Source organism: Parasteatoda tepidariorum, chromosome 4 (genome assembly GCF_043381705.1).
Source record: "Parasteatoda tepidariorum isolate YZ-2023 chromosome 4, CAS_Ptep_4.0, whole genome shotgun sequence".
NCBI classification, from domain to species: domain Eukaryota; kingdom Metazoa; phylum Arthropoda; class Arachnida; order Araneae; family Theridiidae; genus Parasteatoda; species Parasteatoda tepidariorum.
This window is the reverse complement of record NC_092207.1, coordinates 43,170,254-43,189,135: the sequence shown is the minus strand read 5'-3', so window position 1 is coordinate 43,189,135 and position 18,882 is coordinate 43,170,254. Positions and strand designations below refer to the sequence as shown.

At 25.3% G+C, this 18,882-nt stretch overlaps 1 protein-coding gene across 9 annotated transcripts in view; it reads left to right on the top strand.

The window, feature by feature from the left end:
- LOC107444553 (Myosin 61F) overlaps window positions 1–17,957 on the top strand; it is a 97,293-nt gene extending 79,336 nt beyond the window's left edge. For 7 of the 9 annotated variants that reach the window (XM_071179718.1, XM_071179719.1, XM_016058712.2 and 4 more), the window contains exons 20-32: window positions 1,264–1,340; window positions 1,421–1,489; window positions 3,977–4,061; window positions 4,156–4,210; window positions 7,039–7,143; window positions 8,625–8,708; window positions 8,792–8,885; window positions 8,968–9,038; window positions 11,709–11,850; window positions 12,384–12,454; window positions 14,390–14,496; window positions 14,580–14,682; window positions 15,639–17,957. In XM_071179718.1, the coding sequence (XP_071035819.1) occupies window positions 1,264–1,340; window positions 1,421–1,489; window positions 3,977–4,061; window positions 4,156–4,210; window positions 7,039–7,143; window positions 8,625–8,708; window positions 8,792–8,885; window positions 8,968–9,038; window positions 11,709–11,850; window positions 12,384–12,454; window positions 14,390–14,496; window positions 14,580–14,682; window positions 15,639–15,656 (1,081 nt within the window). In that variant the 3' untranslated portion in view covers window positions 15,657–17,957. Of the gene's footprint in view, window positions 1–1,263; window positions 1,341–1,420; window positions 1,490–3,976; window positions 4,062–4,155; window positions 4,211–5,944; window positions 6,050–7,038; window positions 7,144–8,624; window positions 8,709–8,791; window positions 8,886–8,967; window positions 9,039–11,708; window positions 11,851–12,383; window positions 12,455–14,389; window positions 14,497–14,579; window positions 14,683–15,638 lie in introns of all 9 variants that reach the window. The other 2 variants (XM_071179717.1, XM_071179720.1) reach the window with 1 other exon arrangement.
- The last annotated feature ends 925 nt before the right edge of the window (window positions 17,958–18,882 follow it).

Sequence of the window (18,882 nt, the reverse complement as noted above, 5' to 3'; positions counted from 1 at the left end):
TGTTTATTCAGAGAAGGAACTTTTTTGTGTCTGATTTTTTAACTTAAAATGTCTGCACTAATTAATTAACATATTTGTGGTCACCCCTCGAACCATTAAGATTGAGTCCCAAAACGTGACGATCCAATCATTAGAGCAAAAGTTATTCAGGGTGGTCCGTTTTTTATTTCGCACACAGTACATATGATATTACAGTGCAGAAAAAAAGGAGCTGTCTTGAATACTTTTTGATCTAATGATTAAACTTTTGCGTATTGGGATTCAATCTCAATGGTTCAAGGGGGGGGGGAACCTTAAATATTCTAATTGGTTTGGGCAGGGAATATTTTAAGTTATAAAATCAGACACGAAAATCTACTCTCTCTGAATAAACATACCTTTTTTTCTGTTGACGGATTTGTATTTTCTATTTTCAAAATATAGGGGGTAACTGCAATCTCAGAAATTTGGTTCAAAATTTGGATCTTTTAATGTTAACTTTACTTATTGCGTATTTTGCAATATATTTAAACTAATATGTTAAAAAAAAGAAAGGTTATATTCATTATTCAGAGAAAGTACATTTTTGTGCATTTGTAAAAGTACTTTTGCTTAACTTAAAATATAATCTGCTCTAAATAATTGGCATATTTTAAGACACCCCATCAAACCATTAAGATTAAGTTTTAGTAGTTGAAAATCCGATCATCAGATCAAAAGTTTTTCAAAGTGGTTCATTTTTTGTTTTGCGCACTGTACATATGCTACATGTACATATGAAGTCTAACGAATTATATATATATATATTAATTTCGTTAAACTTCATATTTTTTCGCTAAAATAGTTCCTTAATCAATTTCGATTTTGTCATATTTGTTAATTACATTATTTTTTTGGCAACAAAAATAATGCCCAGAGATACAGCACATATAAACTTAGTATTCTGATAAGATGCCAAATACAGTATAACTGCTACTGAAATCTTGTGTTATTATATTTAGTTTGCATATACAGTGACAATATGTGAGTGAATGTTTCCAATGCAATATTTACTGTAGGTATAATCTATATTTTGTACAAAAAAGTTTTCAGCTGAATGTTACTTAAATTGTTGATAGATAAATAGTGAAATAATTATTAAGCAATACTTATTTTTTTTGCATTCTTTTGTGGACTGGATTTAATTTTTAAATAATTGGTAAGTTTCAGTTTTTAAGAAAAAAAAGTATTTTAGCTGATTCAGAAACTGCATCAAAATCTATTTTTTTCCCTTTTTATTCATAGATCCAAAATTTTCATTCGATCAGCAAAAACACTTTTTGAAACAGAAGATCAGTATCAAAGACACAAACATGCTTTAGGTAATTTCGATTTTAAGCAGTTTTAAAAAAAATGAATTATGAAAGGCATTATGTTAAATTGTTAAATTATGTATTTTTAGCCACCATCATTCAATCCAAGTTTCGCAGCTACATCCAAAGAAAAAAGTACTTGTCAATGAAGAAATCAGGTATTTAAAAAAAAATTATTTATATTTTCTGCACTATTTAATCCTTTCTTGGGTGGTAGTTTAGCATTTGTCCCACTTATTTTTGATAATCAGATGAATTATCAAAATTGTTATAGTTCTTACCTTTTAAACTACATGGTTTTCCACCAAGCACTTTAAATTATAAGAAATTAAAACCTAAAGTGAATTACCTCTCTTTAAGGCTTTCTTTGACTAAATTTTTTGATTAAAATTTCTTCATCACAAAGCGTTAATCATATTTGCATCATATTAAATTCATCACATCATATGAAGACATAGGGTAGGGGGTGGAGCCTACAGCCCAGTCCCAAACAATGCCATTGACTGGTTTGTAAGCAAGAATTAACTTCTAGCAAAAACATTGAGAATAGCAACTCTAGACATTTTCAGAAAGTTAATTCTATGTTGTTAAACTATTTTTTTTAAAAAAAAGTCAGCTGATTGTTTTTTTAAGTTTATTTAATTTTTCACTGGAATAATTAAAATACTTTTAATTGATATAAAAATCTCACATCATTGCGACTCTCTAAAGCCTAATTATTCAAACCTGTGCTACTTGTAACATAAAATCATCACAATTATAACAAATGGATGCTGAGCAATCAACTTGAGATTTAAATCAACATACTCATACGTTTTGATAAGAGGATACATTGCAGTTTTCTCACTCTTATGTATACTGTTAAAATGTGTATAATGTAAGTTAATTTTTTCATTTAAATGCATAAAATGTTGCATTTAAACGTATTCTTTTAAGTTGTGATTCACTGTATTATCTGGAGCTCCATTTAATTTACAATTCTTTCTGCAGCCTATAAAGAATTTCATAGGTGCTGACAGGTTCCAGAAGATCAAATTTAAAATTTTCAAATTGGCAATTTTCAATTTCTTATAGAAAAAGCTAAAACTTTTATTTTTGAATATAAATTTTTAAATAATTATAAATATTGGTATTTTTAGTTACAGTGGGCAAAATAAAAAAATGAACACCTTAAAAACTTTTGATCTAATGATCAAGTTTTCATAAACTAAGGTACTATCTTAATAGTTTGAGGGTTTAACCTTAATCTGCTAATTAATTTTTGCAGACAATATTTTTAATTAAAAAATTTGACACAAAACTTATTCTCTTTCTGAATTAACATATCTTTTCTTAAATGGATTTTAGTTTTAGACATCAAAATATGAGAACTTTTGCTATCTGGAAAATAGAGTTCCTCTATTATAGTCAGGAAGAGTGGTTGAAAGTTCTGTCCAATGTTAGTTTATTATTTTAAACAATGTAATTCTAAATGATGATTGACAGATTTCAATCAAATCTTTCAAACAGTTCTTGAGAAATGAAAATTTAAAAATATGACTTTTTGAAATATTACTGCTGAATGTTTTGGCAGTTTTTGTTGAAATTTTGTAATTTGAGATAAATTTTTCAAAATAAGTAAAACTTTTGTACCTTAAATTTCTCCCACTATTAAACTAAACAATAAAAAGTTCAAAAAATTTATAATGTAAGATATCATTATATTTGAATAAACAAGTCTTACTATTGTGTGCAATATACTTTTAATTCTTTTAAATGGCCATAAAGGTGTGGTGAAGTATGTAGAAAGTTAAACTGAAGTTAAGTGGCTCAAACCTTCAATTGCTCTCCTGACTAAACAATTGGAACAACAATTTTTCAGAGTGTGGGTCAAATCCAGGCTCTCATGTTTCGTGGGTCAAGTCGAGGCATTTTTCAAATCACTGAAAAAAATAAATTTAGGAAAAATACATTTTCATAAAATATCGCCTGCTTTATCATCTTTAAAGGCTTTTCTCAAAATAATAAGTTTGCATTTTAATGCTTCATATCTCAGAAATTAGATTTTGTTCAAATTTTGTATTTTGTCTTTTAAAATTTCATAATTGTTTATAATGTAAGTATTTATAAACTTCTGACTAAAAAATTTTTTGACCAATTTCAAATTAAAAAATAATACAAAATAACTAATAACCCTCAAAAATCATGATTGGCTTGAAATTATCTTTGAAAAAACTGGTATACTAACATAAATTTATTCTCTTAAATAATTCAGTGTTATTAATTCAGCGTTATGATGAAATATGCAAAGAGTAAAATTATAGTAAGGAACCTAAACTTTCGACCCTAATTATTTGGCTATTTGATCCATAGATAATTCACTAAACTATTTGGATCATATCCCTTTGCTATATAAAAGGGGAAATTTTTTGCGTTTTAAAGGCCAACAAGTACATAGGAAATGATCATTTTTTTTTTATATCATTAAAACAAATTTTGTATGTTTGATCAGAACAAATTGAGTGAAAATATTCTTTTATGTTTATGCATGTATCAAATATTTACGTTCAAGCTTTAAAGTTCCGTTTTTGATTTTATATTATGTATTTAAACAGAGAAATATACTAGTGCTTTTTTGTTTTCAATATTTTTATATATTCCTTTAGTTAATCTTATAAATCGTCATTGGAGAGGCCATCTTGCTAGGTTACATTTGGAGGAAAGAAGATGGGCTGTATCAGTTATTAGAAAGTGAGTTTTATAAAAATAAGTAAACAGGTTTATTTAAAACACTTTTCCTGTTATATATTGTATAAATGTTTTATTTTTAAAACTTTTTTTTTAGATTTATTAAAGGTTTTATCTGTCGTAATCAACCAGAAAATGAAGATAATGCATCTGTAAGTACTTTAATAAAAGTAAATTAAATTCTTGGAGTTCAATTAAATATTGTGTAAAAATTAATAATTTTTGCAGTTGTATATCATTATTTTTCTCTTGTATCGCCTGCTTAGAAAGGAAACTATATTAAGTTTATCTTTCTTATTATGGTTACAATTATGCATTTATTTATTTATTATTATTTTACTCTTGACTTTGTTATTTCACAAAATTATTATTTTTTTGATTAAAATATTAAAAAATTGATTGCACTTTATTTTATAATTCAAAGTTGATCTGCTATGTTTTATATTTCATGATTTATTATTTGTGGCATTCTCTTTAATGAACTATATGTTTCTGTATTTATTTATATCCCTCCTCAATGCCATGGTTGTAGCACTCGCTCTCACAATTCATTATATTTTAATAACATGTCCATGTTTTAACCAGTATCGTTTAACGTATTTTGGAAGTTCTATTTTATGAATGCAAGATTTGTTAGATAACATTCATCATCCAAACATTTTTGCGTATTTCGTGCTGTTGGTATTTTTAACTATATATAAATGTTTTAATACATTTGCAATTTTATTCACTTTACTTACTTCATGTATTTTATATCGTATTCACACCTTTTAATCTGATTTTATTGATACCTTTTATCTCATTTTATTCATGCCTTTTACCTGATTTTATTCATCAACTTATACAATGTTACCAGTTATAATTATACGACAAACTAAGTGTTGATCGCATTATGTCTTTTGAACTGTTTTTACCGTATTGTTTGGCGCAGCATGTCCTCTTTTGGACTTTGTGCCACTGAACCCTATATTCAATCCAATCCAATCCTGTATTTATATCTTATAGTAATGAAAAATACGCATTTTATTAATATATATTTCTTCAAAAATATTCTTTTGAGTTTTTTTAATTAGTTTGTTTAATCAAGGATATAATTTTTCAAAATTAAAAAAGTATTATCGTTACAGGTTTAATAAAAGTGTAACTTATCAAGCTAATTAAGGAACAGATCTTTTATTTATAAAAACGCATTTATTTATCAACAACACATAAGGCAACAGAATTAAAGTTCCCTTAATGGGTTAGTAATAACTTTGCAAAAATATATGAAAAAATCCATAACGGGTTAGTATAAACCTTAAATTCAAAAACAAAAACTATCTCTCAGAAATCAACAACTCTCTGATGTTTCATCAAAATCTCGTGGTTTTAATTTTTCTCGTTATATATTTTATCTCTTTTATTCATGCTTTTGTTAGCTGGATATTTTTTAACATTTTTAGACTTTATAGTATTTTTTATTGTTTGAATGCCTGACGATTTTCATAAATCCTAAAATTAAATGATCAAGAAAAGCTTTTAACTCTATGAAATTGGAAAAATTTTAAGTATATTGCATTAAAATGAAAAAGTAAGAATTGTAAGTGGTTATTGTGGTTTTTACTGGCCATACTTTAATTTGTTATTTTAGTGTAAGAAAACTGATTATATTTTTAAATAAATCAAATTTTAAATAAATCAAATTTTTAAATAAATCAAATTAAATAAATCAAAAATTTTTTATTAATAAAAATTAATTTCCATTTACTGGTTGTGAATTACTTTGATTTCTTAAGTGTATTTATGAAACTGAAGAAAATTATCCAATTTATAATTGCTTTTTGAAAGAAAAACCAAACCTATTTTATAGCATTTTTTGATTTCTTAAATATTTCTTTGTTTCATAGTTCTTGTGGATGGTTAAGGCAGAATTCTTAAAGAGGTTAGCTCGAAATTTGCCAACCCACTTGTTAGACAAATCTTGGCCTTCAGCACCTGCATCTTGTAATGAAGTAAGCTTATTCTATTCCTAGTATTTCAAATTGGATTAATTTTAATTTAATGTTGAACTGAATTAAAATTGTGTTTTCTTTTTGTAATATGTTGTCTGTTAACTTCTTGTACACTGTTCCCAGACTACGTGATTAGTAAACTGTTACTAATAGTTAACAAAGTGTTTGTGATATCACTCTAAAGCAATTAAAAAATAACTAGTAGATGCAGAAAGTAAATGTCCTTTCATCCTATTTGACTTGCCTGTTTTTCAATACATAAATAAAAAACATCTGCTTTTCCTTATTTCTCTTGCTGAAATATTGTCAGTAAAATTTACACATTTAATTTTATTCGAAAAATATTAACTCAAATTTTAAAGTTTTATTTTAATATGATTAACTGTTTCTTTTGTTGTTTTTAACGTTTAAATTAATATGTTATATATTGCATATATTTTAGTGAATATCAGTATTTTACANCTCGTGGTTTTAATTTTTCTCGTTATATATTTTATCTCTTTTATTCATGCTTTTGTTAGCTGGATATTTTTTAACATTTTTAGACTTTATAGTATTTTTTATTGTTTGAATGCCTGACGATTTTCATAAATCCTAAAATTAAATGATCAAGAAAAGCTTTTAACTCTATGAAATTGGAAAAATTTTAAGTATATTGCATTAAAATGAAAAAGTAAGAATTGTAAGTGGTTATTGTGGTTTTTACTGGCCATACTTTAATTTGTTATTTTAGTGTAAGAAAACTGATTATATTTTTAAATAAATCAAATTTTAAATAAATCAAATTTTTAAATAAATCAAATTAAATAAATCAAAAATTTTTTATTAATAAAAATTAATTTCCATTTACTGGTTGTGAATTACTTTGATTTCTTAAGTGTATTTATGAAACTGAAGAAAATTATCCAATTTATAATTGCTTATTGAAAGAAAAACCAAACCTATTTTATAGCATTTTTTGATTTCTTAAATATTTCTTTGTTTCATAGTTCTTGTGGATGGTTAAGGCAGAATTCTTAAAGAGGTTAGCTCGAAATTTGCCAACTCACTTGTTAGACAAATCTTGGCCTTCAGCACCTGCATCTTGTAATGAAGTAAGCTGATTCTATTCATAGTATTTTAAATTGGAATAATTTTAATTTAATGTTGAACTGAAGTAAAATTGTATTTTCTTTTTGTAATATGTTGTCTGTTAACTTCTTGTACACTGTTCCCAGGCTACGTGATTAGTAAACTGTTGCTAATAGTTAACAGAGTGTTTGTAATATCACTCTAAGCAATTAAAAAATGACTAGTAGATGCAGAAAGTATATGTCCTTTCATTCGATTTGACTTGCCTGTTTTTCAATACATAAATAAAAAACATCTGCTTTTCCTTATTTTTCTTGCTGAAATATTGTCAGTAAAATTTACACATTTAATTTTATTCGAAAAATATTAACTCAAGTTTTAAAGTTTTATTTTAATATGAATGACTGTTTCTTTTGTTGTTTTTAATGTGTAAATTTATATGTTATATATTGCATATATTTTAGTGAATATCAGTATTTTACACAATTACCTTATGTAAATTTTTATGTAATAAAGTGCTAGTTAAAATTCTTTTTTTCTTAAATCAGCTTTCTTTTGCCTGTCACATGCTTTTTTTTTTGTGGAAAACCAGTTTTTCATTTGACTCTTATGTGGTCATTTTGAAAAAAAAAAGTTAAGAAAAATTGTGCTATCTAAATTCTAAGACACGTACATAAAAAAAAATCAATATAAGAATTTTGTATAACCCAAAGTCCTAATATTCCTGATAAAAAATATATTGCCCTTATTTGTCTAAATTTTTTACTTTTTGATTTGCAATTTTCAGAATATTTCATTTTCTACAAATTCGAATTTTAAAATAATTTGGATTTTTGGAATACATATTGTTTAGACTCAATACCAACAAGTTTTAACTAATCAGTTATTACCAATAAGTTTCATTGTTTCAATCTTTTTGGGATTTTAATCATTTTATGAAGAGAGAAAAAAACTCAACAATTTGATATATTTTTATCACAATGTATTCAAAAGGCTACACCCATACTTTAAAACACCTGATAACCTTTTCCTTTACTGTTATTGTATAAAAAGGTTTCCCTTAGGGGGCCTGTGAGTTAATTCTCGACAGTGAAACTTCCCATAACATTTATAATGGTCATAATCACAAAAATATACACAGATTTTTAAATGCACAAGGATAAAAATGGTCAAAAATATGCTTTATATTTTGCTATTAATGCTAATAATAGTGATGATTGTTTTAAAAGTATGAATATGTTTGCAGTTAACAATTGTGATGCAATATAATATAAAATAATTTTGATGGGGAAAAAAGCTCTTGAAATTAACTTAGATACACGTTATTTTATCTGTTATGAAAGTTGTATTTAGTAGCTTGCCTTGTGCTATAAGAAATATACTAGAATAATATGTAAAACATAAAGTGTATGCAATAGTATGCAGAAGTGTATATCTAAATCTTATTAAAACTGTAGAATTGTGTGATTAATTTTGTAGGTAGTGAATTTTTTTGTTGTTGCAGGCTTCTGTTTATTTAAGAAAACTCCATAGAACTTGGCTGATGCGAAAATATGTCAAAAATCTCTCATATGAAAGAAAATCACAAGTATTTTTATTTTATGTTTTTTATTTATTTATTTTTGGTTATTTCTGACTTTTGATATTCATTTAGCTTTTAATTTGTTATAGCTTGATCAAAAGGTATTGGCTGAATCTTTGTTTAAAGGAAAAAAAGCTAGCTATAAATCAAGTGTCCCTACTCCTTTTGCTTCTAGTAGATTAAGTGAGTGAAAGAAGCTTTTACATTAATTTTAAGCTTTTTTAGTTTCTTATTGGTAAATTGTTTCGCCATTTCCAAATTTTAGGTCAAGAGTTGGAAGGAAAGTTGATGTCTGTTTTGCAAAATAATGTGCCAACTATAAAAGATAAAGTTGTGGTAAGCAGTTTATGCGATTTGATGTGTGAAAAATAAAAGAAATAATTTTAAATAATTTTTTGTTCTAATCATCAGATTTTTCCCTTATTAAGTGCCAATCTTGAAGGTTCAAATCATTGACTTCAAGTATACTAATTATGTATCAAATATACTAATTTCCTAACATATGCGAGGGTAGCCATAATTTTAAAAATATGTTTCCAATGGTTTAGTCATGAGAGCAGCTACTTTTTTCATAGCTTGGAAACTTTTTTAGTGAATCAAAAACTTTATGCACACGATTATAAAACTTATTCATCAAAAAAGAAAAAAAAAAGTGAAAAAGCTAATTTTTTTCTTTTTAATTAATAATGATTGCAAATTTTTGAATTGTAAGGTATGTAAACTTTTATTTCATTTTAAACTATGTAATTTCACATGGCAAAATACAAAATTTGAGTAATTGAGTCTAATAGTTTTTGATTAATGAAATTTAATAAAAGAAGTGTTTTTAAATTTGCTTCAAATTTCTTATAAAATTATATTTTAACAGAAAGTTAAAGTTTGCATGCCTTACAAAAAATTATTTCAAGCATCATTAAATAAAATAATAAAAAATAAGTATGAAATGTTATTTTTTGTATCAATTTAGATTTGGAAATTTTTTTTTACTATGATGTACAAAAGTTGTTGATTTGCTTTAAGTTCCCAAGATATACCAAAAGATTTAGCTCCCAAGATATAGCTAAATTCATATAAAGTGAAATTGACATTGAAGGGACCAAACTTTTGACAACTGCCCTGTCTAAATTATAAATACCATATTTTCCAGATTAGCCCCAACCCCTATATTTTGAAGATAAAAGTCCTTATCTAAAAAAAAAGTGTATACAAAGATAGACAAGTTTTGTGTCTGATTTCAAAACTTAATTCATAGTTAGGTCAGTTCTTGAACTTTTAAGATTGGCTCTTAGTTTGTGAAATTCCCCTCATTAGAACAAAAATTTATGGTGATTTTTTTCTCATTTTTTTTAGTCACATTACATTTTTATCTATCTGATTGCTTGTCAACTAAGTTTCTTAGTGATCTGAATTAGTTAGTTGAAAACTTGGATTATAAAGGTTTTTTTAAAATTAAAAACAAGATATAATTAAATGTAATAGTTAATAATTATACTAAAGACCTTGCTGTAAAACAATAAAACACAGTGGTATAAAAAGAATAATAAAGATTTTTTGCTTTTCTATCAATCTATAGTGATATATTTTTTGATAAATTATGACTTAGAGCGTTTACTCTTCATAGCTATATTGCAATACCTTTAAAAATATAAATTTTAATAATATGTTTATCACATAATTTAATGTGTTTGTGGCATTGTATGAAAAATCAAACCAAATTACTGTTACTCTTTTGACATATCTCTATCTTGTTTACAAACTGTAGCTATGTAGTATAATTTGCAAAAAAACTTGTTCCTTCAACTAAAACTTCTGCAAGTAACATTTCAATTTAAATGGAACTTTTATTGGGATTCTACTGTCTAATTAAATTTTTAAGCACAAATGTTTAACAAGGCCAAAATAGTTAAATTATAATGCCCGAATTATTTTGTATGTAATTTATGTTATTGCATGTAAATTGCAACATTTGAGAAAATTTTTAATTCATTCAGTTGTGTTTATTACTTTCACAACACCTAGATTATTCAGTTTAACAACATGATTGGTTTAAGAGAATTATATTATTAATAGTTGATTTATAAAATTTGTATGAAACAAATGCAATTGTATTTAATACTCTATATTAATATTTTCTCACAATTTTTATTTTATGATAACCTTTGGCTACTAGATAATATTGTTTGGGTTTCTAATTATTTTTTGTTGTTTTAAGTATGATGGAAAACACACACACACATATATATGGAAATGCCACTTCTGTTGACGCCGACAGGAATAGACAGATCGATGAATAAAATTAAAAATGATGTCTACTGATATAATTATGTGTAAAAACAAATTTACTAATTATGAATGATAAAACTTTTTCAAATAAAAATACAATTATGTTTTTTTAAGTTCGCATTTAATTTTATTTCATAAAAATTAGTGATCTTTAAAAGATGAGAAGAGGTTTGTTTTTTCTAGAAGTAAGTCATTGATAGCGTTGTCTTTATTGTACTCTGATTGCAACACAAGGTTGTATCGTTAAAAAGAGCTCTCTAAATAGAAGCTTCACTCTAATATTTTTAATACATTTTAATCTGTTTATTTGTTTTGTTGAATTTTTTATTTTGATATTTTTTCGCATTTCCTTATTGGACATTTTCTGCATTTAGTGCAGAAGTTTGCCCGTTCTCTGGAAAATGATCTCTCCTAAAGGTTTTCCTCAACACTAAGTGTAGGAAAAAAATTCCATGCCTCCCAAATGCGGTCGCTTCATAGCCGTGATCTTTCCTGGAGGTTTCACTCATATCATATGTCTCAGATTTTAATACAAATTTGTGCCTTAGCCTAGTTGTCTTACAAATCATGTAAAATAAAAACAATGCTTTAACGTAATTGAATACATTTGTTGCAGATTAGGTAGTTCAAATGATGAAAACTATATCATAGTAACTTTTTATGAGTTTTTTTTTATACCTATTTCTTAGTAAATAGAAATACTTTTTTTCCCCTTCACTATAGTATATGCTGCCTGTTGTCAAATATGATCGTCATGGTTATAAAACTAGAACTAGAATATTGGTTGTGACCAAAGATTTGATTTATTTGTTTGATGACAGAAATTTGAAGATGAAGCAGCAGAATGCCTTGAGCAGTTTAAATGGTAAATATATTAATTTAAATTGAACTGAAACATTTTTAAGGATTCCATATAGCTATTTTAGATTATGCTGTATTTAGCATATTGTTCTAAAATGTTACAGTGTATAATATATTCTTTATTGTTTTATAATGGAAATTACTGTTAAGTTATATAAAGGCTCATTGATGCAAATCTCTGTATCATGAAGTAAATCTCTGGTTTTAGTTGCTTCTTTTTGTATCATACTTAGTTTATAATGCTATCAATTTTACAAACTTAAAACTTGTTTTCAGCATATTATAGCAATATTTGATCCATGTATCATCCAACATTCAAGCTTTGGCTAGTGAAAACTTAAAGCATAAATACAGAGTGACTTTTAAAAAGCTTTCTAAAAAAGTAACTTTTAACTCTGTAAAATAATCATTTGCTCTTGGGGACTTTTGATTCAATACGTTTTTTTGTATTTGAAAAAAAAATATTTAAATGTAAATTTTTTTCAAGCAACAATGTAAAAAGAAATTACTGAAATTAAATGTTTTATGTATTTTTAGCCATTTCAGTTAGCAGTTTTAATGATGGTTTTTGTGTATTGAAACTACCATGTTCGAATAAAAAAGAAAAGGTAAGCTTTTCTTGATTTATTTTATATCCAAAAACAATAAGAAAATAAAAATACAAATGAATATAAATTTGTTTAATCTTAGTATTGTTTTATTTAAAGTGACTGAAAACACTTTTCACTCATACCAATAACAAAAATCAATATAATATATTTTTTTAATGAATTGTAATGCCTGGTTTGTCCGCAAGACTGCGCTAGTTATAAACTTCACCTATGATCCTCTCCGCACTTTCTCTCGAACGTTTAATTTGAGTGGACGCAAAAAAAAGTGATGTTTATGGTGTTTTTGTATTGTTTTATCATAATTAAAATTCTAAAATAATGAACTGAGCTAGAGTGATTTATTACAGAATTACTATTTTCTAAATATTTTTATTGTGATTAAACTATCTTATTTATATATTAATTTTACTACAATCAATATATTTTAGCATATAGTTTTCTGGAATTGATGAGTTAAACCACACTAATGTTTCATTGGCTAATAGATTTTACAAGAAAAATATAAATTTAAAGACTTAGAAAATTGACTTAAATCGTCTAACAATAGTACTAAGCTTGAAACATCTAACAATATAGTACTAAGTTTGAAACTACTTTGTTGTGTTTTTCATATATTTTTTAAGGCTTCAAAAATATATTTTCAATCAAATTGGCTTAATTTTGAAATTCTTAATTGTTACGAAAAACTTGATTACCACCCTGAAGCAAAAAATTTAACTTTTATTTTCATTTTTGCATTTTCTGAAATTTATAGTTTATAAAAGTAAAGTGATTTACAAACTTTGAATTTTTATTGGAGTAATTTACAACATTGAGAAAAATTTTGTCAGATATAAGCGCTTGCGCATTTTTAAATTTCAGTATTTTTTACCACGAAACGAAATTTTTAGTTCCATACAATCGAAATTTTAAAAATTCACACCATTCTTGTTTTTTTTTTCCCATGTGATTGTAGAAAACTTAAGTTTTTAGCTCTAGCACAAGATTTTTTGCTATTTTTATATTTGATTTTTGTAAAAAATGTTTTATAAGTTAAATATTTTTTCTACATGCATAAAATTATCTTTAAACTACTTTGTTTGAAAATTTCAAAAACAAGTTAAGATTTTTTAACTTTAGTTTTCAAAATGTTTAAGTAGATTTTTGCACAAGATTTCAGATCCTTCTTGATGATGGGATAAGTTATCACATTATTGTTTATGTGTGCTTAACCTGCATGACAAAAATTAAAAATCATGTCAAAAATTATAAAATTTTGACCGAAAAATTCAAAAGTAGTTCAAATAGTGAGAACTTCATAATTCCTTCATTTGTTATAGTGATAATAGCTAAAACTTTTTTAAATGAATAAAAGTCAAAATTATTCAGCAAATTATACTAATGCTAATTCAGCAATTGTTCAATTTTATTATTTATTAAAATGCAAAAAATCTAAGTACATTAAAATTAAACTTATAAATATTTTAATATTTTTTTTGTTTTGGAGTAAAATCATTTTATGATAGTTTTAAAATACACATTTTATAGCTTTTACTAAAACATTACAATTATCAAAATTTTTAGCTTTCCAAATTTTTTTTGTCCCTTTTTGATATTAAGGGTAACTGTGTTTTGTTATATCTATCTATATATCTATCTGTATATAAAAAAATCTCAATTTTGTTGTGTTGATTTTTAGAATTCCTTAGGGTGGTATCTACTTTTAAAAATTACTCCAAAATGTTAAAATATTATCAAGAAAGTAAAAGCGTATAATTATATAAGTGAAAATCTTTTAAAATTATAGAGAGTAAAAATATGTTTAAATATTCAGCAGAAAGCCATAGTGAAGAAAAAAAATGTTTAATCCTGTTATAAAATTGATTTAGAGTTAGCTCTAATATAGGATACGTATTTTATAAAAATTACTTATTGATTTGGCACTATTTATAGGGTGATCTCATTCTCGACTGCCATGAACACCTTATAGAAATGGTCATAAAGCTAATTACAGCGAGTGGAAATAAGAAACTTCTTACAGTTTTAGACAAAGAAAAAAAGTATATTTTTCCTTAATTTATTTATATTAATTTGCTTTCATCATTGAAAGTTATCCATAGAATATTAACCTCTTTTTTTTCAGTGACTTAACTCATGAAATGTTTGGGGGAAAGAAAGGTGTAATAACTTTTTCAGAGGGATCGACAAACTTAACTAGTAAAGGAAAAGATGGAAGTCTCAAAGTCGTGAGTGTTGTTTTCTGTACTTAATATTTTAAATATTCTGTATTTATTTTTTCCAATATCATAGTTTGTTGGATAGCTTTTATATGAGCTGGTAGCTGTACTTTGGTAAACACCATACTACTTAGCAAAAAAGGCCTTAAATTAAATTTTGCACCAAAAGTTGCAGTAGGACATATTTTAAAGTGTATCTTGTAAAAGTTCAAAATATTAATTTATTATTACCTATACATTGTATTAAGAAATTATTAGATGATTGGAGAATTGTTTCATTTCTGAAAAAACAACTTTTTAGTAGGCATTTCTAAATATAATAGAAAAACACTTTCTGAATGAATTGCAATTTTAGAAATTAATTTTAATGACATTTGTTTATTTTTAAAAAAGCATCTGTTAAATATTAGGAGAACACTTGCCAAAATTTACTTATTATATCAGAATCATTACCATATATTTCAGTGTATAAGATGATCCCCTATTTTTGATTATAATATTGCACATTTTTCCTATGTTGAGTATGTAAGTCAAATGCTGAAAAAACCAAATATGCAAATTTCTAAAATTTAAAAACATAAAAAGATTATTAAGTATACAAAATTCTCTCAAGTTAATAAAAATATTTCACATTCTGGATGTGAAGATGCATTAACAAATACTCTGAAGCATGTGTGATTAATGGCAAATATCAGGATGTATAATCTATGATTAGACGTATCAGTAGGATATTGATTTTTTTTGCCAAGCATCTAAATATATGCAGGGAAGTCTGACACCCTTCCGCCATAACAGTTAAATGAATAATCTACCCTGACCTTAATGAATAATCTACTCTGACAGCTAAATGATTAAAAAAATGCTAAAGTAATGACATTTTATTGAACAAGATTAATTAAACAATTTTGTCATGAATTATAAAATAATTAAGTTGTTTGATCATTTATGTATTGAATTCTTCTTAGGTATCCAAGCCTTCCTGATGGGCCAATTAGTTGACTGACAGCTGTTTTATTTTAGTAACCATAATCATGACATTAGTTTGTTTATTAAGAACTCGTGTAGTATTTTTGTATTTTAATTGTGTTAAATTAAATTTTTCTAGTCCAGGGGAATATTCAATCAAGACAATTATGGCATAAGTAATAATTAATGACAATATTTTATTTCAGATAAAACCAGCATAATACTGTGCCATATTTAAATCGTTACAAAATATTTGATTTGCAGCTTATCTTCTTAAAATACCATTTAACAGAATAAAAAATATTTTCTGATAATCTTTATAAATAATGATTATTTTTGTACTTAATATTTACTTTTGTTTTGAAATGTGTATTAACAAAAATATGTTTGAATATATATCCATTTACTTGTATTGTATTTATTTTATTAATTGCAATCAATTTATAGCATTTCACATTGCATTTCATTCAAATATATTTGTTTCAAATCAAGTTTTTATTGTGATATATTGATTTAAGTGGATAATTTTCTTTCTTTATAACCGTAAGACTAGGTTAAATTTATTTTATTTAAACAAAAGCATTTTAAACATATATAATTAATTATATATTTTTTTAAAAATTTAAAAATATATAATTTTTGAGATTTGCTTCTGAAATTGTAATATTTTGTTGGCAAGTTAAATTTGTATATTTTATGAATGTTTGAAATTACTTAAATGACTAAAAGAACTTATTGTAATTTTATTGAAGTATATTTGAAAAAAAGTTCTTTGAAGAATGTATTTAAATATATTTATTTAAAATAATGTAATGTGCATAACCCTGTTTTTATTGTTAAAAATTAATTCAATTTCTTAACCTTTTTAATTGACAATTATCCTTTATATTTTACTCAATATTTGTTTTAAAACTTTAATCGGAATACATGTTTTTCAAACAAATATACTTCCCTTTCGTGAAGTTTATTTTCTGACTTCAGTATAATGAACTCTGAACTGATTGTAACCATCTAAACCTTTTACTTTTTTGGACAAAGTGCCATTAGGAGAGGTGATTGTATTCTGGGTGTACCCCAGACTTCTGGGTTTTTCGTATCTTTCTTCCTGGTTTTTAAAACTAGTTGCAGAGCATGTGATTTTTCTGCAAATATAGCATCATATCTCAAGACCGTTGGTTTGCAGACTTCTGCTGATCACAAACTTATAATCCAACAAAACTTTGAGAATTACTGCTAATGAGACATTAACATACATCAATTCTTCCGCAAATTTGATTCTTTTGGTTTGGCAGATTTTCGCCATTATGAATCTTCTGCTAATATCAAGATTTTTATTCAGGCGATTTTGATATCAAATATAGATTTCGTATGTACCAGATTAAAAAGTTATGATTTGTATCTACTCTATTTAAAAATGGTACATCACAATTTGTATTATTTAAAAATCTAAGGTTGCAATTCGTATTCACGAGATTGTAATATGAAACATTAATTTTTGTATTTCTACATGATTTAAAAGCTATGTATTGCAGTTCAGATTCCTGTAATAAGTCACGATTCTAGGAAGAAGTAAGGTTTTATTTTTTAAAAAATTAGAAATAATTTAATTGTAAATGTTGGTTAAAAAATTATGTTAAATATAAAACGTATAGTAAATAAATCTTGATATCGGTACATTAGATCCCAAATTCAATTAAAAATTCTTGCCTCTTTCTGGGCAATGTTGATGTTTAATCCTAAATACCCAACATATTATTGGGTCTTTTTGGTTATGTTGGCAAAACTTGAGAGAGAGAAACATCTATTTGTTCAGAGTATCCTAGGTGGTGCAAGTATGTCTTACTAATAGACTAGACCTACTTTAGAATAGATTTTTTTTCTTTAAATAGCATTATATAGGCCATATTAAGGAAATTAACTTACTACTTTTTATGTCAAGCTAGTAGGTTTTATTGTACAATTTAAATTCTCTTTGATATGATACACTAATTGAAGAAATACTTCAAGTATTTGCACAAATGCTTGTTTGCTTAACTAACCTTTAGATTTATTTTAATGAAATTAATGAGTTTTGATTTTTCATATTACAATATTTTGTTTGATTCTTGATGCAATTTGCTGATTGTAATGCAATATCAATGTTGATATAATGTGTTGACTGTCCTATAAATGATGAAACAAGTGCCTTATTTTAATTATCGGAAGAATGTCACGCTTGTTATTATTTTTATTACTGTTGTACTTAACGAATTACAATGTTTTCAATCAACCTATGTATGTGATATTTTTTAATGTAAATAAATACTTATTTTTCATAATAGACTTTTCTTTATTAAAATATTTTTTACCTCCGAGAAATTTGTATTTTTGGATACTTAGTTTTGGTAGCTTAGGCAACAAGTCTAAAGTTTCAGAACTCTTAATATTATCTTTACTTTTTGGACATTTCGTTACATTTCTCTAATAATAATTGCACTAATAAAAAAACCTTAGCATACTTATATTTGTTTATCCAAATTAGTTCCTGACAATTTTTTTTTTGATACATAATTTATTAGTGATAATTTTTTTTATTTTAAAAATCTTAACATCCTTTTCAAATAAGTAGCCTCGCAACTTTCCACTGTACTAAATTATTGTAACCATATTTTCCAGATTGCGACTACCCATTAATTTTTTTTAAAGAAAAAATCCCCTTTATTTTTTGAATTAAAACTTGTAATATCAATAGCTGTTTAGTAACATAGTGAATCCTAAATCTTGGTTTTTAATAGACATTAATTTTGAAAAGTCTTATAATTCTCCTTTAATCCACCATAAAGGAAAAAAAAATTTACAGTGACAACAATTGTGAAATAAACTTATAAAGTAAAAATTTTATGCTACTACCAACAGTAACAAATACAATACGGCCTTTTCTGCTAGCAACAGGAAAATCTATGCCTAGTCTAACAGATTAAACATAAATGGAATTTTTATAATCCCCAAATATGAATATTAGAAAAAATCATATTTATAATTTAGTTAAAATGAAAAATTTAATTTTTATTTTAAGTGAGTTGTATTCAATTTAAGTTTGTAGCTATGTATCTCTAAATCATTGTTTAAGAGAATGTTTATTCATATGATGTCCATTTAAAATATAACTTTTAGATCATAATTTTGGGTATTAAGTTTTGTCATACTGCAAGTTGCTTTCATGAACTTGAAATCTTTAAAATGCATAAAAAAGATAGCATCAGT